Source organism: Callorhinus ursinus, unplaced genomic scaffold (genome assembly GCF_003265705.2).
Source record: "Callorhinus ursinus isolate GAN/ISIS: 27379988/994484 unplaced genomic scaffold, GSC_fseal_2.0 scaffold11, whole genome shotgun sequence".
NCBI lineage: Eukaryota > Metazoa > Chordata > Mammalia > Carnivora > Otariidae > Callorhinus > Callorhinus ursinus.
Genome location: NW_027397073.1, coordinates 48,795,096 through 48,822,270, shown reverse-complemented (window position 1 = coordinate 48,822,270; position 27,175 = coordinate 48,795,096). Strand labels below are relative to the sequence as shown.

The following is a 27,175-nucleotide window of genomic DNA, read 5'->3' as shown; positions in this document are numbered from 1 at the left end:
ATCTAGTTAGAGTTTATTTTCATGTATGGTGTAAGAAGTTGTCTGGTTTCATTCTTTTGCATGTAGCTGTCTAGTTTTCCCAACATGCATTTATTGAAGAGACTGTCTTTTTCCCATTTTATATTCTTGCCTCTTTTGTTGTAGATTGATCGTATAAGCATGGATTTATTTTTGGACTCTCTATTCTGTTCCATTGATCACTGTCTGTTTTCATGCCACTACCATACTGTTTTGATTACTGTTAATTTTGTACTATAGCCTAAAATCTGGGATTATGATATCTTCAGCTTTCTTTCTTCCTCCTCAAGATTGCTTTGGCTATTTGGGATCTTTCATGGTTCCATACAATTTTAGGATTATTTGTTTTACTTCTGTGAAGAATGCTGTTGGTATTTTGGTAAGGATTGCATTAAATCTGTGGATTACTTTAGGTATTATGGACATTTTAACAATATTAATTCTTCCAGTCTATGAGCACAGTGTTTCTTTCTGTTTCTGTTGTCTTCAATTTCTTTCAACAGTATCCTACAGTTTTTAGTGTACAGGTCTTTCACCTCCTTGGTTGAATTTATTTGAAGGTGTTTTATTCCTTTTAATACAGTTGTAAACGGGATTGTTTTCTGAATTTCTCTTTCTGCTACTTCATTATTAGTGTTATTAGTGCAACGGATTTCTGTATATTAATTTTGCATCCTGCAACTTTACTGAATTCATTTATTAGTCCTGATAGTTTTTTGATGGCATTGTTAGGGTTTCCTACATATGGTGTGTCATCTGTAAATAATGACAAATTCCTTACCAGTTTGGATGCCTTTTATTTCTATTTCTTGTCTGATGGTTGCGGTTAGGACTTTCAGTACCGTGTTGAATAAAAATGGCAAGAGTGGACATTTTTGTCTTGTTCCTGATCTTAGAGTAATTGAATATGATGTTAGCTATGGTTTTATTGTATAGGACCTTTATTTATTTATTTTAAAAGATTTTACTTATTTATTTGACAGAGTGAGAGAGTACAAGCAGGGGGAATGGCAGAGGGAGAGGGAGAAGCAGGCACCCCACCGAGCAGGGAGTCCTACGTGGGGCTCAATCTCAGAACCCTGGGATCACGACCTGAGCTGAAGGCAGACGCTAAACCAACTGAGCCAACCGGGCACCCCATATGTGACCTTTTTTGTGTTGAGGTGTGTGTATTCCCTCTAAGCCCACTTTGTTGAGAGTTTTTATCAATTTTAACAGTTTTTATCTTTGTATGCCCATTGCTCTGTGTAAACAGGTTCTTGTGAAATAGTCTGGTACTTAAGTCATCTTTAAAACTTTGTTTTAGAGGAAAAATGGGTTCTGAATTCTATACAACTAGCTTATAAATGAATTGATAGAACACAACTAAGATAAGGTGATATTTAACTTAGTGGAGGGAACAACAGCAGATAGTCCAGACATTCATTTATCATTTTGGAATACTTTTTTTTTTTTTTAAGCACATTAACCTTTCTAGATAGTTGCATTGGTTAGAATTAGTTTGTATTCTGTAAACACACTCATGATAATGAGTATTTGGTTTTCTCCAGGGGTAGATTTATCTTCTTGATGATAATTTTGTTCCTAAAAAGGCAAGAAATGGGATGGAAGCTTTTATATTAAAAAAAAATCATTATTTGATTTTTAAGAATTTTGTAGGGCTGATGATAATAAATCATAACAGCTTGGAATTGTAATAGTTAAGATTATGGTGCCTTGCTCGCCCCATGAAGTAGTGGAAAATGCACTAACTTAGTAGGGAAATTAAGGTTATTTGTTCATTCTAGATTTTATCAAGTAAGACTGTTAACTAGGGGAGTGGACTCATATTTCATGAGCTCCAGTCATGTATCAGGCACTATGCTAAGTGTTTTATATACTTTTTCTCATTTAATCCTTATAAAAATGTTATTTGTTAGCCTTTATTTTACTGATGAGAAAACTGGCTATGAGAAATGAACTAGCTTGCCCAAGATTTCACAAGTAATAAGTTGATGGTGGAGATTAAAATCTGGGTTTGTCAGGGCTCCTGGGTGGCTCAGTTGGCTAAGCATTTGCCTTTGGCTCAGGTTATGACCCCCGGGTCCTGGGATAGAGCCCCCATCAGGCTCCCTGCTCAGCGGGGAGTCTGCTTCTCCCTCTCCCGCTGCCCCCCCCCCCGCTTGTGCTCTCTTGTGTTGGCTCACTCTCTCTCAAATGAATAAATAAAATCTTTTAAAAAAAACTGGATTTGTTGGTCTTTTTTTTTTTTTCAACTTTATAACATTAATCTCTTTGAGCCATATAGTTCTTTACCTGTAAAATGAAGTTGGAGTATATCAGGGTACACAGGCATGTGTTTTGCTTCTAAAATGAAATAGTGAATTTTTGGGGGGCGCCTGAGTGGCTCAGTCGTTAAGTGTGTGCCTTCGGCTCAGGTCATGATCTCAGGGTCCTGGGATTGAGCCCCACATCAGGCTCCCTGCTCCGCGGGAAGCCTGCTTCTCCCTCTCCCACTCCCTTTGCTTGTGTTCCCTCTCTCTCTATGTCGCTCTCCATCAAATAAATAAATAAAATCTTTTAAAAAAAAGAAATAGTGAACTTTTATTGGTTAGCAGGAAAAAAGTGATAAAATTCTTAATTTTGTTTGACCTCATTAACTTTCTATCCCTATGCAACAAATTCTAAAAATAAACATACTACTAAAATTGCCAAGTGTATGCCTATTTTGATAACTTGTTTCTTTTGTTTGGAGTGTGTAGGGCGTGATTATAGTTTTATTATGCAAACTTGTAATATAGTAGAGTAGTAGAGGATGCAAAAATAGATGAGAATAACTTGTCCAGCAGAAAAGATATGATGGAGTTGTAGATTTTGGGTGAGATGCCTTCAAAGACATTTTCTTAATGTATAACAACAGTTGGTTGTACTTGAAGAAGTGATGTTTCACTCTACTACATTGTTGAATTAACTAAAAAGTAGATAATCTTTTCAGTTTTTAAGGTGTATCCCTTCGAGATTTATTTGACTATTAGGACTTGATAACTTACAGTATTTTGAATCTAGTAGGTTGAATGGGGAACATGATGCCCTAGATATGTTGTCTTTCCTTAAATATGATCAGATGGAGAAAAAACCCTGGTGGAGCAAAGACCTTAGGAAGGCCAAGCTTTGTAATCAGACCCACCTAGGTTTGAATTTGAGCCTGCCACCTACTAATGTGTGACTTCAGGTAGGTTACTTATCTGAGCCTCAATATCTTCATCTTTACATGGGGATCATAATGTCCAGCTTTTTTTTTTTTTAAGATATTTATTTATTTTTTTGACAGAGAGAGACACAGCGAGAGAGGGGACACAAGCAGGGGGAGTGGGAGAGGGAGAAGCAGGCCTCCTGTGGAGCAGGGAGCCTGATGTGGGGCTCGATCCCAGGACCCTGGGATCATGACCTGAGCCAAAGGCAGATGCTTAATCACTGAGCCACCCAGGCGCGCATAATGCCCAGCTTTTAGTATTGTTGGGAAGGTTAAAGAAAGTGTGTGTAAAGCACGTTAGCTTGATGTGGTAATGTGTAGTGGCTGGTATTATTAATAATAACAATCTTATTTTCATTAATTTAGTATTTCTCAAGAGAAAGGAATGTGGAATATACCTACCAGCTGGCAGGTCACAAAGACCTTACCCTCATTAGGAATTTTAATTATTCTTGAGACAATTTCTAAACCAGTAAGTAGTTTGAAGGTTCAGGGAGAGTAAGATGCATACTACAGTTGGTTTAACCCTCTTTAATCTCTGTATTACTTTTTGTCACATTGATTTGGGGTTAAAGTTGAATGAATCCTTAAATCAGAAATAGAATTTCTTGTTTGGTTGAATGACGACAGTTACGCCACAATAAGTAATTACATTTAAGTACTGGCTAATGACTTGGAAATTATTATTATTTTTTTTATGTTAGGTGAAATCTTTCAATTAGGGCACAGATTTAGAGGATTAACTAGGTGTCATATTAGTCTATTAGGATTTTTTTAACTTAAGTGTTCTAAAATTTATCACTTAACATATAAGATATCCAAATAGATTAATGAGTAACAAATACTTGTAAACCCATCTAGAAACAAATGCCCTGTGTACTTCTATCCAATTCCATTCCCTTCCCTCCTCTCCTAAGGTAACCATTATCCAGAAATTTGTTATCATTTTAATGTTTTTTTTACATTTGTGCTACGTTTTTATGTACCTGTAAACAATATATAGTACTTTATTTGCAACATTTTGTATTCTTAGGTGATTAAAAAAAATTTAGCATTATGGTTGAAGAATTCATTCACGTTGAGTTGTGTGACTATTGAGCATTAATTTTAGGTATTCCATTCTATACCTAATACATGTTTCCATTCTTTTGTTAGTGAATAATTATATATTGACTTTTTTCTTTTGCTATTACACGAAGTGATAATTTAGGTATTCTTGTTACATGTTGAAGTGCCTTGTAGAGTGCACTGCTTGTAGTAAGAATTCTAGTTTTCTCTTTCAGTCATCTTTTCTAACTAGAAATTTAACATTTTACTTATAAATGAGTGCTTTGTGATTTTTAGCTTTTTTCATTGGCTGTCTTAAGAACTGTGATCATTGATCTTGACCAGCATGTTTAATTGTTCTTATAAAATTTTCCAACGAAAAGACTAAGCTCTGTAAATTCTCTAAGTTTTTTAATTTAGGCGAGATGCCATTAAAATGTAGAGCAGATGGTCATTTGAGTATTGGTAGAATGAGTCAAAAGCTATCATCAAGTGGTTCATTTAATGGTGGCAGATGTCTTCATAAAGCGTAGCAAAGGAAAAGAACATTAAGTCTCTAGAGTAATATGGTAATCTATAGGAAGGAGAAAAAGGACTAATAGGTTTAGTTAGGGAATTAAGTTTTATGAAATGAATATTTTAAGGAATAACACTTGCCAAAGCTAAGGAGGTTTATACTGGGAGGGGGAATGGTTTTAGATGAGAATGAATTGGGTGGATGTTGTAAGGGGAAACAAATAAGCTACTGAAGTAAGAGATCAGTAAAATGTTGGTCTTGTTTATTAAATACCCTTTCTCCTTTTTGTGTTTTCTTTAAATATCAACTTTTGTTTTAAAGTCAATTAATTGCATTCTCATTAAAAATTCTGTAGTGCTCATTTTGATGGTGGAGTAGGCTGCTTTGTTTACTTTTTCCAATTCTCAGCCTTAGTCTGTTTCACAGCTGTTCGGTAGCTTTGTTGGCATTTGAACTGTGGGAACCAAGAAAGGATTTGGATGTGCTTTTGTGTGCATTAATGGTTTTCCTGAAGTATTCTCTAAAACCATGAATTGTAGGGTTTTTTTTAACCAGTTATCATTGTGTGTTTAAATGGCTCCTTTTAAAGAAAACCTATTCTTAGATTATGAGCTCATGAATGTTGTTATCATTGTGCTTTGTGGAAAATGAGCTTAGAGATGAAAAATACATCAATAAGAGAATAGCTGAAAACTGGACTTTCCATTTTTTGGTCAGATGGGGAGGTTCGGATACATTTTCCCTATGCCTTTCATCAACCAACTCTCATTTGAAAAGCTGCGCAGTTAAGGATAAACCTCTTAAATTTATAGTGGATACTGATTTGTTTAGTGCATTTTACTTTTTGTGATGACATAGGAGACCTGTTTTAGATCTATTCAGAAACTTAACCACCATGTGGACACTTACTGTTACTGAGATTTGATATTAATTATGATGTCTCGGTCATGGTGCTTTCCTGGGGTAAGACAGGTTAGCCTGTGACTGCAGGCATGTGCCAATGAGGAGTGTAGTCAGATAAAATGTATATTTTCTTTTCATGAAATAGCTCAGTTATTGTAAGGGTTAAAAGAAATAAAAACTTCTAAGCAGTAGTTACATACTCTATTACTAGAGTATTTGAAAGTTGGTTTCTCTAAATATTTGCTGTAAATACCATGTTTTTGTTTTGTTTTTATTTTAATTTATAGGTGACATACATGAGCATCTCTGATGATATACTCATATTAAATGTCCCTACTCACGCAGCTGTTTCCTAGAATTAACATACACTCAGTGTATACCACAAAAGGGTAATCCCAGCAGGACTTTTTGGAGATTATCTTTCTAGTTTTTCTGTGCATGTGTATTATATATGTCTTATATAATGGCATACTATAGTTCTTTGCAAACTACTTTAGAAAATAATGAGTTTATAAAAAAATATAGTTACCATATCAGTAATATTTTTTCTACAACATGGTTAAATTGCATAGAATTTCTCTCTATGGATTACCATATTTTACACATAAATAGCCCCATATTTTTAAACTAGGTTGTGTTAAATTTTTGTTTTCATCTACAAACAACTTAGTATCTTTGGGTGTACTTTTTAAAAAACTTGAAGACAGCGAGGTGCCTGGGTGGCTCAGTCGTTAAGCGTCTGCCTTCGGCTCAGGTCATGATCCTAGGATCCTAGGATCAAGCCCCACATCAGGCTCCCTGCTCAGTGGGAAGCCTGCTTCTCCCTCTCCCACACCCCCCTGCTTATGTTTCTTCTCTCGCTTTGACTCTCTCTGTCAAATAAATAAATAAAATCTTAAAAAAAAAAGTTTAAAGACAGGGTCATAGTCTTTTTTTTTTTTTAAGATTTATTTTTTTTTGAGAGAGGGAGAGAGTGAGCAGGAGTAGTAGGGGAGGGGCAAAGGGAGAAGCAGACTCCCCACTGAGCAGGGAGCCTGATGCAGGACTCAATCCCAGGACCCTGGGATCATGACTTGAGCTGAAGGCTGACACTTAACCAACTGAGCCACCCAGGTGGCCAACAGGGTCATAGTCTTTAAGGCATTTGAAACATTTTTTCAAGTACCTTCCATAAAGGTTGTATCAGTTTATATTTCCTTCAGCAAAATCTGACTGGCTCAGTCTTCCCATGCATGTAGTTAATCTGTGCCAATTTGAGAGGATAAACTTGGTCTTGTTTTGTGTTTTTTAAATAAATTATGGTTATAATAAAACTAAACAGTTCAGAAGTATACATAATAAAACATGAGAGTGCTCTCCCCTTATTCTCCTGCACCCTGAACCACTGTCAACAGTTGGGGTGGATTTTCAGATTTTCTCTATCTGTATCCTGTGTGCTCATTTGGGCATGTGTGTGACTTCTGGGTTTCATGTCATCTTAGAAAGACTACTCAAAATTGTAAATACGTTCAACTTAGTTTTTTCTAGCATTTTTATGATTTTCTATTTTCATATTTAGCTTTTTAATTTATCTTTATTTTTGGTATGTTGTACTGTGGGGAACTATAACAAAGTTCATACTTTTTTTTTAAAACTTGCTTTGTTTCAGTTAAAATGGTTATAGATTACCCCAGAACTTGGTGGTGTGTAATAATTTATATGTTCATTGCTTCTGTGGGTTGGGGATTTGGAGACAGCTTGGGGAACAGTTTGTCTCTGCTCTGCAATGTCTGTGTGGCCTCTCCATGTTCTTTTCTATCATAGGCGGCTTCAGGGTAGCCAGATTTAGGATGAAAAGAACTCTCAAGGCATGCAGGGTATGAGTCCTGAGGGAGAGAGAAAGACAGACACAGAGAGACAAGTAGCACCTGCGTTGTCTTTTATGATCTAACCTTAGAAGTCACACACTGTTACTTCTCCTTTCTTATGTTAACCTAGGCAATTGCAAACATCCAGGTCCAGTGGGGAGGAAAATCTGTTATTGTCACATTGTCAAAAGAGCAATTAAGATGGATATATATTGGTGTGGCCCCCTTTGGAAAATACAATCTGCCACACCTTTCCTCCACTGTAAATATATACTCAGTTTTTCAGGAATCTAACTGGTATAAAATGTACATAAAGAGCAGGGATATGCCTGTATTTCATTATTAAAACCTGTGAATTTTTAAAAAAACTCATATTGTGATTTGCTATTTCTTATTATAAGTTGCAGTTGTATAAAAATTTAAAATTCAGTTTAATAGTCCTACATCAGCATTATGTTATGATAGTTCTTCAAAATCTTTTTTTTTGAAGATTTTATTTATTTATTTGACAGAGAGAGACAGCGATTGAGGGAACACAAGCAGGGGGAGTGGGAGAGGGAGAAGGAGGCTTCCCGCTGAGCAGGGAGCCGGATGTGGGGCTCGATCTCAGGACCCTGGGATCATGACCTGAGCCGAAGGCGGAAGCTTAATGACTGAGCCACTCAGGCGCCCCAGTTCTTCAAAATCTTTATCTGTTGATTGGTTTTAGAATTTACTTTAAGAAATATCTTTGTGTGGGCTAGAATAATTTCTTAACTTTGTAAACATTTCCTATTTGTGTTGGGAAATAATAGCTACAGGGATAATTGCAGATTTTTTTCAAAACGAATATTATAAAGAATTGATTACATATTGATTTAAAGTAAAATATAGCAAATTCTTAGTAACCCAAGAGATGATTACCCAGTTTATGGATTATTTGGCCTTTAAAAAAAAAATCCTTATGTAATGAAAAAAAAACACTCTTTTTTCTGTGAATTCATTTATATTCTCAAAAAAGAATAAAGGTTGCATTTTGCCTTTTGATTTATATTCTAAATGACTGAAGCATGTAATACTAGTGAATGTTAGTAGCTTTGAGTTTTATGGCTTTAAATCTGTGGTTTTTAATTTTAGTATACATTCTGTTTAGAATATGATTTTGGGGGGGGCTTATGGCTGATTATAATTTTCATGATTGATGCAGTCAGACTTAATTGGCCGTAGGATAGAATATATCATTATCAACTGTTGAGAAGCAGTGGATTATCTGCTGGTTTTTAGGACTATCTTGCATGGCAGTTGTGTCCGCTGTTGCTGTGCTGGAGTGAAAACATTTAAGGGGAACTGAGAAGACAGATATAGCTGCAGGTAAATCATAAGCTTTGGGGGAAAACCTGACATAAAACAGTAATGAGAGAATTGCCATGGAGAAGGTAGGTAATTTGCTAAAATAGGGGTAATCCATGCATGAGTAATTGAATGTTCCCTATTTGTACTTCTGGGAAATTGAGAATTTAAAAGTTCTTTGATTTTCTGTATAAGTTGCCAGATTTGCTTGGGATATATGATGATTTTGATCACCAAGTTATTTAAATAGATGATTAGTACATTTAATAAATCTGTATTAAGATTAAATTAAGTGCAGTATAATTCTTTATATTTGCATTTTGTTTTAAAGCCTTCCAAAGTGTTTTTATCTCTGTATATCACTTTAGCATCACAAGGTCCCGTTCTATATTATCTTTGCTTGGGCTGCCATAACAAACTACCATAGAGTGGGTGGTTTAACAACAGGAATTTATTTCTTGTAGTTCTGGAGATTGGACAGTCTAAGAGCAAGGTCTGGCTAATTCGGGTTCCTTGGTGAGGACTCTTCTAGCTTGTTGCCTTCTGGCTGTGTCCTCATGTGGCAGGGAGTGGGAGACCTCTTAGCTCTCTTTCTTAAGAATACTAATCTCATTATGGAGGCCCCACCCTCATTACCTCTTCAGCACCTAGTTACCTCATACGTCTTGTCTCCAAATATCAGCACATGGAGAGTTAGGGCTACAACATATGAATTTTAGGGGGAGGGGAATATATTCAGCCTATAACACACATGAAAGGAAATATTTTCTCATTTTATAGATGAGAATATTGATCCCAGAGTAGTAGTTTAAATTAATTCTGAACATTACCTAGCTAGTAAGTTAGAGAACTAGTTTCTTTAATCAAATACTCTTGTTTTTACCATTTAATGCAACAATTTAAATCTGCAAGTCAGAAATCATGTCTTGTTATTTCCCAGCGTGACTATAATTTATCTCTAAGTCTCTGACAGTATTTCAAATTCCTGCCAAGCAAACGAAGCTGCTCCTGGTTCTCTGAATACACACTGTGCTCTTCTGAGATTTCTTCTTTTTTCATTTGAAAGGTCTATTCATCCAGTATTTCTAGGAAACTTGTCCTGATTCCTTTTTCATTTTGTTTCTTAGATGAGTATCTATTAAGAGGCCTGGACTTGCAATTTTTTTTTTTAAGATTTTATTTATTTATTTGTCAGAGAGAGCAAGAGAGCACAGAGGGAGCAGCAGAGGGAGCAGCAGAGGGAGAGGGAGAAGCAGGCTCCGCACTGAGCAGGGAGCCCGTTGCGGGACTGGATCCCAGGACCCTGGGATCATGACCCGAGCTGAAGGCAGATGCTTAGCTGACTGAGCTACCCAGGTGTTGCAATTTTAAGTTTGTGCTTTTTTTAAAAAATTTTTTATTGTTATGTTAATCACCATACATTACATCATTAGTTCTTGATGTAGTGTTCCATGATTCATTGTTACTTTTTTTTTTTTGGTTAATGGCTCTCTTTTTTTAAGTAGAGCAGTTCTAATTTTCAGTTATTATACTGTTTGTTCCTAAATATCTCTTATCTCTTTGTTTTCTCTTGAATGATCTCATTTATACTTTTTTTGGTTACTTTCTACATCTTTTGTTTTCTAACCCATAGCCACCAAGTCCTAAATCTCTCCTGAATGTTTTCTCTCCAATTCTACTAGCTTTATCCTGGCTTAAAGTACCATTATTTTCACCTGGACCGTTGTGTAAACTTCTTACAATTTGATCGCCTTTTTTTAGCCACTTTAATTTTCTTCCTTTCTGTTATCCATACTACACCAGGGATGACACTTGAAAGCAGCAGAGGGCCTGCCCACAGTAGCAGTAAAATAGTTACTGAATGAAATCAGTAGGTACTGATGTCTGCCATCTTCCCTGTCCCTGCGATCAAGCATTTGTGTGGTAGGAGACTGCGGAAGGATTGCACATGAAATGTATTTGGTGTTGGGTATCATGCTCTTTTGTACTTCACTAGGCATCCCAACTTCCTTTTACTGTTCTTCTCCTACCCCCCCTTTTTTTTTTTTTAAAGATTTTATTTATTTATTTGAGAGAGAGAGAGAGAATGAGAGATAGAAAGCACGAGAGGGAAGAGGGTCAGAGGGAGAAGCAGACTCCCCGCTGAGCAGGAAGCCCGATGCGGGACTCGATCCCGGGACTCCAGGATCATGACCTGAGCCGAAGGCAGTCGCTTAACCAACTGAGCCACCCAGGCGCCCCCTACCCCCTTTTTATTTACCATTTCAGCTCAGGCACAAGTTTATCTTCCTGTTTGACTCTTTATTTAGAATCTAGTTACCTTATGTATGGAATTTTAAACTTGAATATAGAAAATTAATTATACAGGGTTTTTTTCCTCCCTTATCAGGAAGCAGCAATAGTGTATCAGTTCTTCTAGAGTTTAGTATTAACTTTACTACTTTTGTGCTCTAGTTCTTGGGTATTTAGCACATTCTTACTTGATTCTTAGAACAGCCCTTACCTTTTTCTTTTCTTTTTCTTTTTTTTTTTTTTTTTAAGATTTTATGTATTTATTTGACAGAGAGAGAACACAAGCAGGGGGAGTGGGAGAGGGAGAAGCAGGCTTCCTGCTGAGCAGGGAGCCTGATGCAGGGCTCGATTCCAGGGCTCTGGAATCATGACCTGAGCTGAAGGCAGATGCTTAATCACTGAGCCACCCAGGCACCACAGAACAGCCCTTACCTTTATTTATTTATTTATTTTTCCAGAATGTATCTGTAGGCTTTTATTAGGGCAAACATTTCCATAACCATAAATGTCACATTATCACAGATAGATTGTACCAAGTATCTTTGTTAAATAGTAATCCAAAGTGAAGTAAAAGTAAAATAAATTGTAAATGAAGACATTTCAGCATATAAACCAATTAGTCTTCAACAGTTTTTAATATGAGGATCTAATAACATTATTTTCCACATAAGTAATTATTAATGTAAAAACCAAAATTAAGAGAGATGATACAGATGATATTGTACTTTTCCATAATAAACATGTTTAATATTTTTATGAATCCCATTTAGTATTACAAAATAAACTACTGGACAAAAACTTGTAAAATTTCAGAAAAATAGACATGAAAAGTTTGACAATGTATATAAATAGTTTAGAAATATTATCATAGGCATGGAAATGTGACAATTATTTCAACATAAGGAAATGCTATAAAAGCAGAGGGTTGTCAAAACAGAGTACAAGAGATATTCTGAAACAAATGAAAAATCAAGGTCTTGTAGGAATGACAACAATTTTTAATGTATGACAAATACTGAAATGCCAAAGGGAAAATGAACAGAACTATTTCCTCGTGGTGGTGACAATGGACAGAGGCAGCTTTTAAAAATGCAAAGGACATAGCAAATTAACTTACCACCTCCTTCATATAAAAATGAGAATCTCTTGGGAGAGTTTAAGTACCATTAGCAGACACATCTTATAGCAGTTAATGCAATGCTTTGTATTTCAATGGAAAACTATTTCAATGGTGAAAATGACATAGGAATCAGAAGCATATTCTTCTGAGACTCAAGGAAGTTAACACTTTCCCGAACAGCTGCCACAACCCTGGGATCCTCATGAGACTGATGTCTCCCAGCGGCACGACTGTGCACTCTCATTCCACCAAAGAACATGAACTCTGTTGAGCACTCCATATTCTGCATGGAACACTCCAACTAGTTTTGTGTAGCCTCGATTGATATGAGTATGAACTCTCCTTTTAAATGGGTCACCCCACAGAGCTGACCCACCAGGTTTCATTTGAAAAGTAGCTAGTTCAGGGCGCCTGGGTGGCTCAGTCGGTTGAGTGACTGCCTTCGGCTCAGGTCATGATCCTGGAGTCCCGGGATCGAGTCCCGCATCGGGCTCCCCGCTCAGCGGGGAGTCTGCTTCTCCCTCTGACCCTCTTCCCTCTCGTGCTCTCTATCTCTCATTCTCTCTCTCTCAAATATATAAATAAAAAATCTTAAAAAAATAAATTTCAAAAAAAAAGAAAAGTAGCTAGTTCATAGATACCTTCTTTTGGAGCCTTTTCTAGTTTGCACCATGGTACCAGATAAGTAATCTCACTCTCCTGTTTATCAATAAGAGCCAAATTTGGAATGAGGTACTGTTCTTGCCATTCCTTATCTTTGGCCAATGCTTTCCGAACTTCAGTTCGATGAGCAAAATTATCATACTTCCAAATATGAAACACTTTATTCATTCTGCCTCCAAATTCTACACTCCAGTATCCAACCAATTCAGAGTGAGCTGTTCGAAGATGAATGTTTTTCTTAGTATTTTCCAGGAACTCATTCATCTTTGAGGGCTTAAGATAATAGGTATGAAATTCATAGAGTGTTCCATCGTATTGTCTGGGGCCTGTAGCAAAAGATGAGCACACCTGAGGTGCAAGCTTCCGCACAGCCAGAGCCCTAGTCAGGCTGCTTCGGAGGACGAGCATGGCAGGGCTTCAAGCGCTGGGAAGGACAGCCAGCCGGTACTCTTTCTTAGATTCCTCCTGTTAGGGCTTACCCGCCTGGAAAAGAGCAGCGACTGGACTACCACAGCCCTTACCTTTAAAGAACATAATGCCTCCTCCAAAGGGAACTGAAGTTCTGAGAGCTAAAGTGACTGCTTTTATTTAATTATGGGAAATTCTAAACTCACAGAAAATAGAGAATTATATAATTAACATCCCTATTACCCACCTTCACCACAAGCAATCTTGTTTTATTTAAACCCGACCTTACTTCTCTGCTCCACCATTTTCTTGAAATAAATACTATTATTTTATATATAAATACTTCAGTTAAAATGACTCTTTCAGGGGCACAATAATAGCTAGTGAAAGCCAGAACTCAAATCCAGGAGTGTTAGTGTTGAATGGACAATACAACCCTTGCTTGTAGTTCAGTATGGGGCTTGACCATCCATTACCATACAGTAGTGACACTGATGTTCACAGGTCCCACATGGTTTAAAAAACTTTTTTTTTCTAGTTTTAATGTATCAAGTGATATAAATAGGATAGTAAAGGAACATTATCCCCAATCTTGTTACCCAAAAATGTTAGTTATTTTCATTACTTTATAGTGGTACCTTTTATAGTTTTTTTTTTTTTTTAAGATTTTATTTATTCGGGAGAAAGAGAGAGAGGAGAGAGAGAGAGGGCACAAGTGGAGGGGGGGTGGGGAGGGGCAGAGGAAGAGGGAGAAGCAGGCTCCCCGCTGAGCAGGGAGCCTGATGGGATTGTGACCGTGACCAGAGCCAAAGGCGGACACTTAACCGATTGAGCCACCCAGGCGCCCCCCTTTTATAGTTCTAATTGTCTGTGTCATTCATGTCATCATTTTTGGTGGAGGTCATATTGCCAAATGTTTATTTCCTTTTTCCATTCTTTTTTCTTGTTCTGTAAGGAAAACAGTGGAACATCCCGACCATAGTATATTGTTTCATTTTACACTGAGAAACTGACTTGGTAATCCTTTCCTAAAGTTTGTTGGTTGGGGTGGGGAGTTTGTCAATACCTAGGGATAGATGCTTAAATTAATTGATAGTTTCCATGCTATCATGAGGCTAACATGAGGCTAAACTTGTTTTTTCTTTTGGAGTAATTGTTTACCTGGAGAATAGGTTGAAATTCCTCAAAAGATTCTGAGTGTTTGAAGTCTGAAACATCTACTTGGTAGTAAATGATTCTTTTTTCTGTCACTAGATTGAACCTAAGTTTCAGTTTGTAGATGACAGCAAAAAAGTGCTGTCCCGAGTACTGAGAAGTACTCTTACTAATGAAGAAAGAAATGATAGAAAATGTTTAGTCTATAATTTGTACTGATTAAAATACTTGAAACATGTTGTTTGAAACTATATATGGTGCATTTGAAATACTCTTTCCTACTTTATTGAATTACTTTTTAAAATGCTGTTCTTATTTTTCCCCCAAGGAATAGTATTCAAGTAAATAATACTTGTCGTTAATGTAAGCATGTATCTTTGTTTTAATAGGCATCAAGCATGATGGAACCATGTGTGATACCTGCCGCCAGCAACCAATCATTGGCATTCGATGGAAATGTGCAGAATGTACAAATTATGATTTGTGCACTGTGTGTTATCACGGAGATAAACATCATTTAAGACATCGCTTTTATAGAATTACTACACCAGGAAGTGAGCGGTAGGGTAAACAATTTTTCTTCAGTTATAATTCCTTGATGGCATTCAATTTTTTATACTATTCAGCCTTAAAAATAGGATTTGGAAATAGCTTCTGACAGCTGGTTTAGTACCAGGACATAGGAAATAATAGGCTAGATGTGGACTAGGCCTGCCATATACTGAGAAGAAAGCTCTGTGAAGATGGAGCTGTATGTATTTTTTCAAGATAATCTGGGCTGTTCTTTCTCTGGCACGGAGACTTGGCACTCCTCAGTATTTGGAAAAGCAAGGGCGGCCCAAGGGAGGCTCACTGTTTCTTCTTACTGTGCGTTCTGTTCTGCTAACCGCTACCAGAAGAACACTAGGGCCCATTGATTGAATCAACAGGCCTTTATTAAGACTTTGGAGCAGCTACTAGGCTTGTGTAAATTTGAAGATAACTAAAACAGTATTTTTTTTTTTAAAGATTTATTTATTGGCGAGAGAGAGAGGGAGAGAGTAAGCAGGGGAAGGGGCAGAGGGAGAGGGAGAGAGAGAATTTCAAAGCAGACTCCCTGCTGAGTGTGGAGCCTGACTCGGGGCTCAATCTCATGACCTTGAGATCATGACCTGAGCTGAAATCAAGAGTTGGATGCTCAACCAACTGAGCCCTTAAGGTGCCCTTAAAGCACAGTATTCTGTTTTCTTTTTCCCTCTTAAAGAATTTATAAACTAAGAGATTATTTGACCAGTAGTGATTATCATGTGATGTTTTAGACTGTATATAGAGAGTATTAAGTGTCTTAGCAAAGAGAGAGGAATATTAATTGTGAATTGGTACAGAGTTTCAGGTGATTGAATCTTCTTTTGTACATAGATAGCAATAATGTATAGGAGCAAGAATCTAGCCAGTCATAGGGAGGCAGCGGGAGTAGTAGGAGAATGGATTTAGGTATAAGACTGTCCCAGTTCTGGGACACCTGGGTGGCTCAGTCGGTTAAGCATCTGCCTTCGGCTCAGGTCATGAACCCAGGGTCCTGGGATCGAGCCCCGTGTTGGGCTCTCTGCTCGGTGGGGAGCCTGCTTCTCCCTCTCCTGCTGCTGCTTCCCCTGCTTGTGCTGTCTTTCTTTCTCGCTCCGTCAAATAAATAAATAAAATCTTAAAAAAAAAAAAAGTGTGCCAGTTCAAATCCTGGTCCTGCCTTTTATTAACTGAGTAGTTTTAAACAAGTTGTTTATTCTTCTCTTTTTGCTTACAATTTTTAAAGTTAGGGTAATAATATAATAAAGATATTCTAAAAAATGAGTAGAATAATGAGGTAAAATTAGCAAAACAAAAGGAAAAACCCCAAACCTTTTTTGATTTTTATGAATGAGAAGGATATAGAAGAACAAAGGAAAGATGGCCTTGGAGAACCAAGCTGGTCCAGATTGTTGAGTGTAGATTTTTTTCAAGGTCCATAGTCCTCCTTAAGTATTCAGTACTTTGGAGACAAGTTAGTGTTAGGTCAACACCAATGTATTTTACTTGGCCCATACTGTGTTCTGAATTTTTGGACACCCACGTCTGCGCACGCGCACACACATACCCAAAGACTATCAGCACTGGGCATTTGATCATGGTAACAGTTGGCTGACAGAGGAGCATCTGTACCCTTTAGACAAATCATGGTCTTGAATTCACCAAAGTCCCTACCACTGCCTCTTGTCTTCCTGAGCCTGGGATCAAGTGCCGCTTGTTGCCATTTGTCATTGCTGTGGTGTTATCTTTTTGGCCTTAATTTATGTTATTTCTCTGGCAGTTGTAGGGATTTGAGTTTGCCACTTATAAAGTGGTGAAGGATATAGTGATACTCTGAAGTGGTTAGATTGGATTCATATGTTGATTCCATTCATTATTATTTAGCTTTTGTGACCCTGGATAAATCACTTACCTCTTTGAGACTGTTTCCTCATTTGTAAAATGGATAAAATATAACAATACCCTCTCTAAAGGAGTGTAATAGACTTTTATACTTTTGTGAGTGCTTTACTTATAGTAAAAGCTCAGTAAATATTAGATATTATTATTTTTCTAACTACTGTCATCATCATCACCTGTGGAACGTAAAGGTATTTATGTGTCATGCTATTAAGGTATTAACTAGAACAAAGAAAAATCTTTTATATTTTTAAAGATAACCTTTTTATTTTATTTTTAAAAATAAATTGGGGTGCCTGGGTGGCTCAGTTGAGCGTCTGACTCTTGGTTTTTGCTTAGGTCATGATCTCAGGGTCAGGGGATTGAGCCCTGGGTCAGGCTCCATGCTTAGTGGGGAGTCTGCTTGAGATTCTCTCCCTCTCCCTCTGCCCCTCCCTGCGCTTGCTCGCTTTTTCTCTCAAATGATTTAAAAAAATCTTAAAAAAAAAAATTCCTGAGTCAGTTAGGCATCCAACCCGTGATTTCATCTCAGGTCTTGAGCTCAGGGTCATGAGATCAAGCCTGGCATTGGGCTCTGTACTGGGTGTGGAGCCTGCTGGGATCATCATCCTCCCCACCACCCTCACTCTCTCAAAAAAAGTTTACATATATACAAATAAATAAATTACTGTTAACCCACCTTTTTTTTTGTTTTTTTAAAGATTTTATTTATTTATTTGTCAGAGAGAGAGCACAAGCAGGGGGAACGGCAGGCAGAGGGAGAAGCAGGCTTCCCGCTGAGCAAGGAGTCGGATGTGGGGCTCGATCCCAGGACCCTGGGATCATGACCTGAGCTGAAGGCAGACGCTTAACCGACTGAGCCACCCAGGCATCCCTTAACCCACTTTTATATAATTTAAAAATAAATACTTTTATTTTTAGGGTTCTGTTAGAGTCTCGTAGAAAATCTAAGAAGATTACAGCCAGAGGGATCTTTGCAGGTGCCAGAGTGGTACGAGGAGTGGACTGGCAGTGGGAAGATCAGGATGGAGGAAATGGACGAAGGGGAAAGGTGACTTTTTTTTTTTTATTAATTCATCATGTTATTCTAGAATATTGTATGTTCAGAAGATTTTTATTATTATAACTGAATTTCTTGGTCCATTTTTTCTCATACCAGTAACAATTTTTAAAATCTTTATTTCTTTTTTTTCTGGAAGAATAAAGATTGTTCCTACCCTGTTGTAGATATTGATATTCATTGAGAAGGTTGTTGGGTAGATTTTACCTTTCTACTTTTTGGCTTCATATTGCCATTTTCTTGCCAAGAATGCAATTCTGAGCATCCTTTTTGGGTCAGTCCTCCCTAAGCAGTATATCATGCTTTTGACTTTGTTGTTAATAACATTTCATTTGAATTTACTTGTTTTATATTTAATTCCCTTGAAGGCCTGTTTCTGGTGGGGGGTTATAGGCATCTACTTTTGTTATCCAGTCTACTTAACTCTGTTACCTTTCTCAGGTAATTATCCAGGAGTCAATTATAGCAGTTATTCCGAAGGGAATTTTTGTATAGCTTGTTTAATTGGCAGGGGGGATAGTGGTGCCTGGGTGGGCGTCTTCCTTTGGCTCAGGTCATGATCCTGGGGTCCTGAATCGAGCCCCACATCGGGCTCCTTGCCCAGTGGGGAGCCTGCTTCTCCCTCTTCCTTGTGCTCTCTCTTGCTATCTCTGTGTCTCTCAAATAAATAAATAAAATCTTTAAAAAAAATTGGGGAGGGTAGCCAGAGATATTGGGGTAACTTAGTATAGATTCTTTTGAATTTAAAATTTTTCAATTTTTTTCAAATACGTATTTTCTTTTTTTCCCTAATACATGTTTTCTAAATTGTTATTTGAGTATTGTTATATTGATTTCATTTTAAATAATAAGGTGTAATGTTAATGTTTGGAAGACAGACATATGTGTTTTAGCCATTATATTTTAAGTACTTTGATATTTACTAAGGAAGCAAACTTTGTTTTTTTTTTTAAATTTGGTAAATATTTATTGAACACTTAATATGTGCAAGGTTCTCTTCCAAACATCAGGGATATGACAGTGGACAAAAGAGACAAAGTTCCTACTCTCCTGAAACCTATATTCTAATTAGATTTGATACGCAAAAAATATAAATCTAAATTCTGTGACTGTAGTATGGGCTGTGGACCAGCAGCATAGGTGTTACCTGACAGCTGGTTAGAAATGTAATAGTTCCCCTTTCTTCTAGTCCTTCTAAATCAGGATCTTCATTATAACAAAATTCCCTAGGTCATTTATATGCACATCAAAATTTGAGGAGCACTGCTTTGAAAAGAAAAATAGAGCAGTGTGAATTTGGAAGAGGCACCACCTCTAGATGGATGGAGTGCTATGGGGCATGCTTGGCAAGCCCGTTGCAAAGAGAAGGCACCCTTTTGTGGGTGGGGGTAGGAAACAGTCTTGCCCCAGTGCATAGGTCTTGATAAGTAGAGTGTGGGCTGGATGTCCGCTCTACTTTCCTCCTTAGTGAGGCCGCTTGTATGGTCAACAACTTGCACAAACATAGCAGTTCTGTATCATACAGAAGAATGTATAAAATATGTGAAAGTGTAAAGAATAGCAGTAAAATGAACACTTTTGTTCCCACTATACAGATTAAAGAATAGAATGTTATGAGTACCTTTATTTATTTATTTATTTTTATAAAGATTTTATTTATTTATTTGAGAGAAAGAGAGAATGAGAGATAGAGAGCACGAGAGGGAAGAGGGTCAGAGGGAGAAGCAGACTCCCCGGTGAGCAGGGAGCCCGATGTGGGACTCGATCCTGGGACTCCAGGATCATGACCTGAGCCGAAGGCAGTCGCCCAGCCAACTGAGTCACCCAGGCACCCTTATAAGTACCTTTAAAAGGCTACTTTTTAGCCTTTCATAGTTGTAAGCCCCCCCAAGATAATGGATTTTTGCTGTCCTTATTCCATTGTTTTTCTTTATTGCTATAGGACAGTGCTGTGTCCCACAACATTTAGGATTTCATTTTTGAAAAGACCAGTAACAAGCACAAATTTAGTTATTGTAAGGATAGAGTAGAATTGCCACTTTTAGATTATAGTTCCCAGGACAATAAAAACTGGATAGTCTCTGGTTAACCTGTCTTGCTTCCCTGGGAGTTGACAAGAATTCTGGGGTAGTCAATGGGCAAGGTCCTGGGAAACAGGGCTTCACACAGGACCTCAGGCAGGACAGAAGTATGGGCCAGGTGGTGGGCCTTGGCCAGGAATACGGTTAGAGGGGATGAATTACTATGTGTTTTTTGCTTCCAAACTTACTATGATCCACCTCAAAGTTTTAGGAGTAGGTCAAAGCAGAACATTTTGTGGTGTAAAATGAGAGACCTCAGCTGATCTAGGTGGCAGGGAATAGGGGTGGAGGGAAGGGTAGGAACTTCATTATTACTTCATCTAAACAAGCCAAGTGCAATTGAGAATTTGGGTCAGGGACACATGGGCCAAGTGTCCTCAGGTCAATAAAATGGTACAGTGGCAGTGGGGATTTTGATGATAGTCTTCAGCACATCTGACCTGTGAATCACATGGCTGCAATTTGGACAGAACAACCTTGATACCTGGTGCCCAGCAGTCATCCTGGAAGCTCCCTTTGATGGATGCCTTTGCCTCTTTCTTGGCTGGATCTCATGTTTTCTGTATCCTATTATATCATCTTACTTAGCTTGCACTTTCTTTTGGTAGAGTACACTTCTAATAGCTTCTTTTGAAAGTGTGTGAGAAGTACATTTTTAATATTTTCATTCTAAATTTTTTTTAACTTTTTATTCTTCCTCGCAATTATATGGTCAGAGGGTTGGAAATTATTTTTTCATCAGCTTTTGAAGGTAGGTTTTGAAGTCTGAAGCCCCATCATAGATGGAACTTTCTGAGTTTCTGTTATTTTGGCACTTTTGGGGGGCATAGTAAGTAGGCATTTTTGAAGTTTTGAGTCATCAGAATTACATTTTTGGTTTGTTATGATTTAATCCATGTTGCATTTTAAGAACATAATGAGGAAAAATAAACCAACCTCTACATGTGACTGAGTAAGGGAACTTAATATAATAAGTCTGTTTAAGAACATGTTTGAGATTAAATGTGATTTTTATTATCTTTTATTTTTGCCCGAGTGTGTATATGAAGAACGTGTGAAGAAGTCTCTTTTTCCCTTCAGTGCAGGCTGCTTTAGCCCAATCCCCTGGTTAACCCACATAAATAGTGTGTAGTGTCTTCTTTTCTTATCTATTTTTTTTTTAACCTGTGTATGAGGCTTATAATTCTCACCCCACTGCCATTACGGCATGTGCTCAACTAAATGGCCAGTATGAGCTATATTAAGGGTACATACCAGCCCAGGCTGAGCGTGCAGCACTGACAGTCTTTGGCCTACCACATGCCAACATGTCCCATGATTTGCATGGTGATAACAAAGTTCATACACAAAAATAAATATGTCAAGGGTAGGATTTGACAGACATGATGCAAAGACACCATGGAAATGTGTAGTGTATTCTTTTTATTTTTATAAGATTTTATTTATTAGAGAGAGGGAGAGAGAGCACAAGTAGGGGAAGTGGCAGGCAGAGGGAGAAGCAGGCGCCCCATTGAGCAAGGAGCCCGATGCAGGGCTTGATCCCAGGATCCTGGGATCATGACCTGAGCCGGAGGCAGACGCTTAACTGACTGAGCCACCCAGGCGTTCCTGTGTTGTGTATTCTTAAAGGGTTTCTCAAGTACCACTACTGTCCTAGTGTTTGAAGATCATTTTCATTTTAGAAATGCTTCTGAATATGTTTCAGTTGTGTTATAGATAGGTACATTAAATGTATTTCTTTGAAGAAAACTTTTTAAAACGAATTTTTATTTATTAGAGAGTGCATGTGTACGAGTGGAGGGAGGGGCTGGGGGAGGGGGGGAGAGAGAATCTCAGGAAAACTCTGTGCTGAGCGCAGAGCCCGACTTGGGACTTGATCTAACGACCCTGAGATAATGACCTGAGCCGAAATCAAGAGTTAGAAGCTCAGCCGATTGAGCCACCCAGGCGCCCCTAAAAAGCTTTTTATTATGGAGAATTTCTTTAAAAAATTTTTTTTTATTTTTAGATTTTATTTATTTATTTGAGAGAGAGAGAGAGAGCACATGAGAGGGGAGGGTCAGAGGAAGAAGCAGATTCCCTGCTGAGCAGGGAGCCCGATGTGGGACTTGATCCTGGGACTCCAGGATCATGACCTGAGCCGAAGGCAGTCGCTTAACCAACTGAGCCACCCAGGCACCCCTATTATGGAGAATTTCAAACATACATCAGAGTAGAAAGACAGTGTAACAAATTCCCATGCACCCAACACCCAACTTCAAAATTTGTCAATATTTTTTAAAAATTCCATTTATTTGTTGAAGAAATCAGGTTCTTTGGATTTTTCCTGTGATTCTATATGGTATTCTTTTACTTGTTCCTCTAACCCTCGTGTTTCTTATAAACTAGTGGTTAGAGATAGAGACTTGATTAGATTAGGGCTCAATTTTGTTTTGGCAAGAGAACCTCACGAGTAGTGCTCAGTGCTCTCTGTTGCATCACATCAGGCTCAATTTTGTTTTGGCAAGAGAACCTCATGAGTAGTGCTCAGTGCTCTCTGTTGCATCACATCTGATTATCTTACTGTTAGTGATGTTAAGATTGATCAATGGAGGCAGGTATTGTCAGTTTGATTCTTTTATAGAGTTCCTCAGCAACCTTTTATCTGACGGTTTTAGCAGCTATTCTGCGCATCTTTCTTAATCGAAATTATAAAATTAATGTAGCTTCTTTCTTAAGCCTTCCACTTTGTTTCCCCCTCAATAAGTTAGATCATATTAACAAATGAATTTCATTTAGGATTCAGAGCTTAACTAATGAACTTGCTTATATCTCAAGTAATTTGAAATATAAGATGAATTTGATTTAAATAAAATTTGTAGTGTTTGTTTTTTAGTCAAATGCTTTTTTGTGCCTCATAAAAATACAGACTTATGGGGTGCCTGTGTAGCTCAGTCGGTTAGGCATCTGCCTTCAGCTCAGGTCGTGATCCCAGGGTCCTGGGATCAAGCCCCGTGACCAGCCTGCTTCTCTCTCTCCTTCCTGTTCATGTTCTCTCTCTCTTTGTCTCTCTCTCAAATAAATAAAATCTTTAAAAAAACAATAGAGACTTATTTGATCTAGCATTTTTTTTTAAGGATTTATTTATCTATTTTAGAGAGAGAGAGTGCAAGTATGTGGGGCAGGGGCAGAGGGAGAGAGAATCTTAAGCAGGCTCCATGCATAGCATGGAGCCTGACTCGGGACTGGATCTCATGATCCCAGGATCACACCCTGAGCTGAAAATAAGAGTTGGACGCTCAACCGATTGAGCCACCCAGGTGCCCCTGGCATTGCATTTTTTTTTTAAGATTTTATTTATTTGAGAGAGAGTGCGCAAGCATGAGTGGGGGGAGGGGCAGAGGGAGAGCGAAAACAAGCTTCCCACTGAGCAGGGAGCCGGTAGTAGGTCGGTAGGTGGCTGGGCTTGTCACGACCTGAGCTGAAGGCAGATGCCTAACCGACTAAGCCACCCAGGTGCCCTCCTAGCATTGCGTTTTTAAAACAAACGAAGTAGAATGCTTTATAATCAGAAGGAATGTTTTACTAAAGATCACATATTTCACTTTAGAGTGTTAGAAGTTGTTGCTTTATAATGTTATACAGTGGTTAGTTGTGCAAATCATAAAGTAAAGCAGTGCAGTGATGGACTGTAAATTCAAGGTGGTAGTTACCTCTGTTGGGAGGCCAGGAGAATGGGCTTTATGGGAAGCACACAGTGGACTTGAAAAGTACTGGTGATGTTCTTTTTCATAGGCTGGTATTCATTTCATTTTTTATTCTTTAAAGTTTATATATATTATATTTTTTATAATATATGATTTATTTCAAAATTAAAAATAAGTAGACTTATATAATAACAATTTAAAATATTTCTCAAATGTTTGATTAAATCTTAAAGCCTTTTTATCTTTACAAAAGCATCAAAACACGTAGCTTGCAAAATGATCTTTTTTTAGTTTAGTGTAAAAACAAGGAAGGATTATTATGTATCTTTTTTTAAATAGGTTATGCTTTAAAATTATACTTTAAGGTCATGCTTTAAAAATTATATGTAACATCAGCCTGGCATTCTAAGTAACTGTAAAGGGTGGCTGATTACATGCGTCAGGATGGAGAAAAGTAATGAGTTGCACATGTGCAGCTCCCCATTCTTAGCTATAGACTGGTTTACTTGAGAATACCCAGTTCAGTGCTCATTTTGTATTACTTTTATGCAGTTGATTCTTGGCCCTTAAGCAAGTAGCAACCCCAGTTGTTGGTGGTTTGTGTTTTTTTTTTTTTTTTATGTCAAAAGAGCTTATGAATCAGCCTGTTGGATGTGGGGCCTAGAGATTGTGTCTGGGTTTCCATTGTAGGCATAGTGTTTTAGCTTAGATGGCTTGCCTTTGGGGGCAGCTGAAGGATATAGAGCTGGAGGAGCAACGTCAACTCATCTTCCTTAAACATTGGCATTGAGCCTTGTGCTTCTCAGCTTTTAGCTCACCAGAGAGCATATTTATCTTGAATCATTCTGGGTATCTGGTCAAAGATTTTCAATTTTGTAATGAATAATGGGTTTAAAATAATACACTGTTCTTAAAGGGAACCCTTTCAGAATCAAAATTTAAAATTTTGTATTGAGTTATGTATTTTCTGGTAAATCTATTACTGTAATCACTAAGCCTCCCAATTCAAAATTTCTGTAATGATTTTAGAAATTATCTTATAATTCTGGAAATATGTCTCTAGTTATAATTGAGTTATATGTTAGAAGTGACTTATGTAAATATTTTTCATGATCCTGTTAAAGAGGATGATAGCTGAAATGATATGTGAGATTTTAAATATAATTAAGAGAACTCTCCTCTCCCCTCCCCTTTTAAAAAATTGTTTTCTCTGACAATTCTCTTAGGTAACAGAAATCCAGGACTGGAGTGCGTCAAGCCCACATAGTGCAGCATATGTTCTCTGGGATAATGGTGCTAAGAACCTTTACAGAGTTGGCTTTGAGGGCATGGTGAGTAGTAAGAATCACAAAAGATAAAAATATTGGATAGATGAAAGAAGGGAAATAAAAGTAGCTCTTATTGTATTCCTTTTTTTTTTCTTTTGTCATATTTTGTCAGAATACAGCCATCTGAATCATGAATTTGCAGTAGGAAGAAAATCTGTAAAGTGAGGATGTAATAAACTTTACATTTTTAGTACATTTGCTTAAGCTATTTAATAGTAAATATGCTTTTGTCCTCAGTTAATATTTGGATAGCTTACTATATGTTGATTGTGTAGAGCTGATCCCTTATAAATCTGAGTTAGGGACTTATTTACTAAAATCTATCAAAAAGTTTTAGAATCATCTGTAAGGCTGCTCCTCAGCATGGGCACAGAGTATATAGTATTATAATGAGGTTTTTATAGGATAATCATTCTAGCTCTGGTAGCTAATAAAAGTATAAATTATAGTAGGTGTTAAAGTTGTTTTTAAGGAGATTTTTTTCCCTTCTATTTTTAAAGAGTACTGTTGGTGATTGAAAATGTTTGATCTTGGGAATGCAAGCTGGTGCAGCCACTCTGGAAAACAGTATGGAGGTTCCTCAAAAAGTTGAAAACAGAGCTACCCTATGACCCAGCAATTGCACTACTGGGTATTTACCCCAAAGATACAAATGTAGTGATCCAAAGGGGCACCTGCACCCCAGTGTTTATAGCAGCAATGTCCACAATAGCCAAACTATGGAAAGAGCCCAGATGTCCATCGACAGATGAATGGATAAAGAAGATGTGGGGTGTGTGTGTGTGTGTGTGTGTGTGTGTGTGTGTGTGTGTGTGTACAATGGAATATTACGCAGCCATCAAAAATTGAAATCTTGCCACTTGCAACGACATGGATGGAACTAGAGGGTATTATGCTAAGTGAAATAAGTCAATTAGAGAAAGACAATTATCATATCTCACTGATATGCAGAATTTAAGAAACAAGGCAGAGGATCATAGGGGAAGTGAAGGAAAAATAAATGACGAAACTGGAGAGGGAGACAAACCATAAGAGACTCTTAATCTTTGGAAACAGACTGAGGGTTGCTGGAGGGGAGGTGGGTGGGGGGATGAGGTAGCTGGGTGATGGACATTTGGGGAGGGTATGTGTTGTGGTGAGCACTGGGTGTTGTGTAAGACTGATGAATCACAGACCTGTACCCCTGAAACAAATAATTCATTATATGTTAATTTAAAAAAATAAATGGGTAGAAAAAAAATGACCTAAAAACATTTCAGTTATGTGCTTAGAAGAATAATGGTGGTTTATTCAATGGATTGCCCTATATTTCTGCATTTCATGGATCACTGTTCAAATTTTGACCTCAGCTATTTAATTTATGGAGTACAACTAAATATTAATGCCAAAATATTAATGCCTTTTACATCTTTTCCATCTTGAATATATTCCTCCTTCAAAGAATTCTTTAAATTTTGTTTTATCCCAACTGTTTTATGTCCCTTGGTAGGAGGGGAGAAATATCCCACTGTCCCCTTTTAATCTATTCCATTTATATGGAATAAGTTTATATGGGATAAATTAAAAAGCCAACAATGTGAATCGAAACAAATATTTGATTTGCCAATTTTAATACTAGTATATAGCATTAGTTATCAGTTTTTCATTAGTATTTGTATGCCTCCCCCTGTTTTTAAAATGTGAATTTTTGGGGATTCTGATTATTAACTTGCTTCAGATGAAGCCTTAGAAGTTCTATGTGCAGAGATACTTAATGCGTGGTGTACATATATAGATTGATCGTTTTTGATGGCTGAGTAGTACTCCTCTCTATGGTTATGCCATTTAATAAGGTTTCTGTTGATGGTATCTGGGTTTTTTTTTTTTTTAATTGTTGCAAGCATTGTTTCAGTAAGCATCCTTGTACATGTATCTTTGCATGTTTATGGGTGTATTTTTTTAGGATAGATTCCTAGAAATGGAATTGCTGGGTTAAAGTATCACATTAAAAAATTTGACCCCTGTGTCTCTTTGGCTAGGACTGAGCTAAATGTGATGCTCTAGTGGC

General features: G+C 37.4%; 1 protein-coding gene and 1 pseudogene across 2 annotated transcripts in view; one reads left to right on the top strand and one right to left on the bottom strand.

Annotated features, from left to right (window-relative positions):
* MIB1 (MIB E3 ubiquitin protein ligase 1) overlaps positions 1-27,175 on the top strand; it is a 133,630-nt gene that overhangs the window by 10,074 nt on the left and 96,381 nt on the right. For both annotated transcript variants that reach the window (XM_025886604.2, XM_025886603.2), the window contains exons 2-4: positions 14,921-15,092; positions 17,895-18,024; positions 25,027-25,131. In XM_025886604.2, coding sequence (XP_025742389.1) covers positions 14,921-15,092; positions 17,895-18,024; positions 25,027-25,131 — 407 coding nt within the window. The remainder of the gene's footprint in view (positions 1-14,920; positions 15,093-17,894; positions 18,025-25,026; positions 25,132-27,175) is intronic.
* On the bottom strand, positions 12,140-13,460 carry LOC112835064 (protein NipSnap homolog 3A-like; annotated as a pseudogene).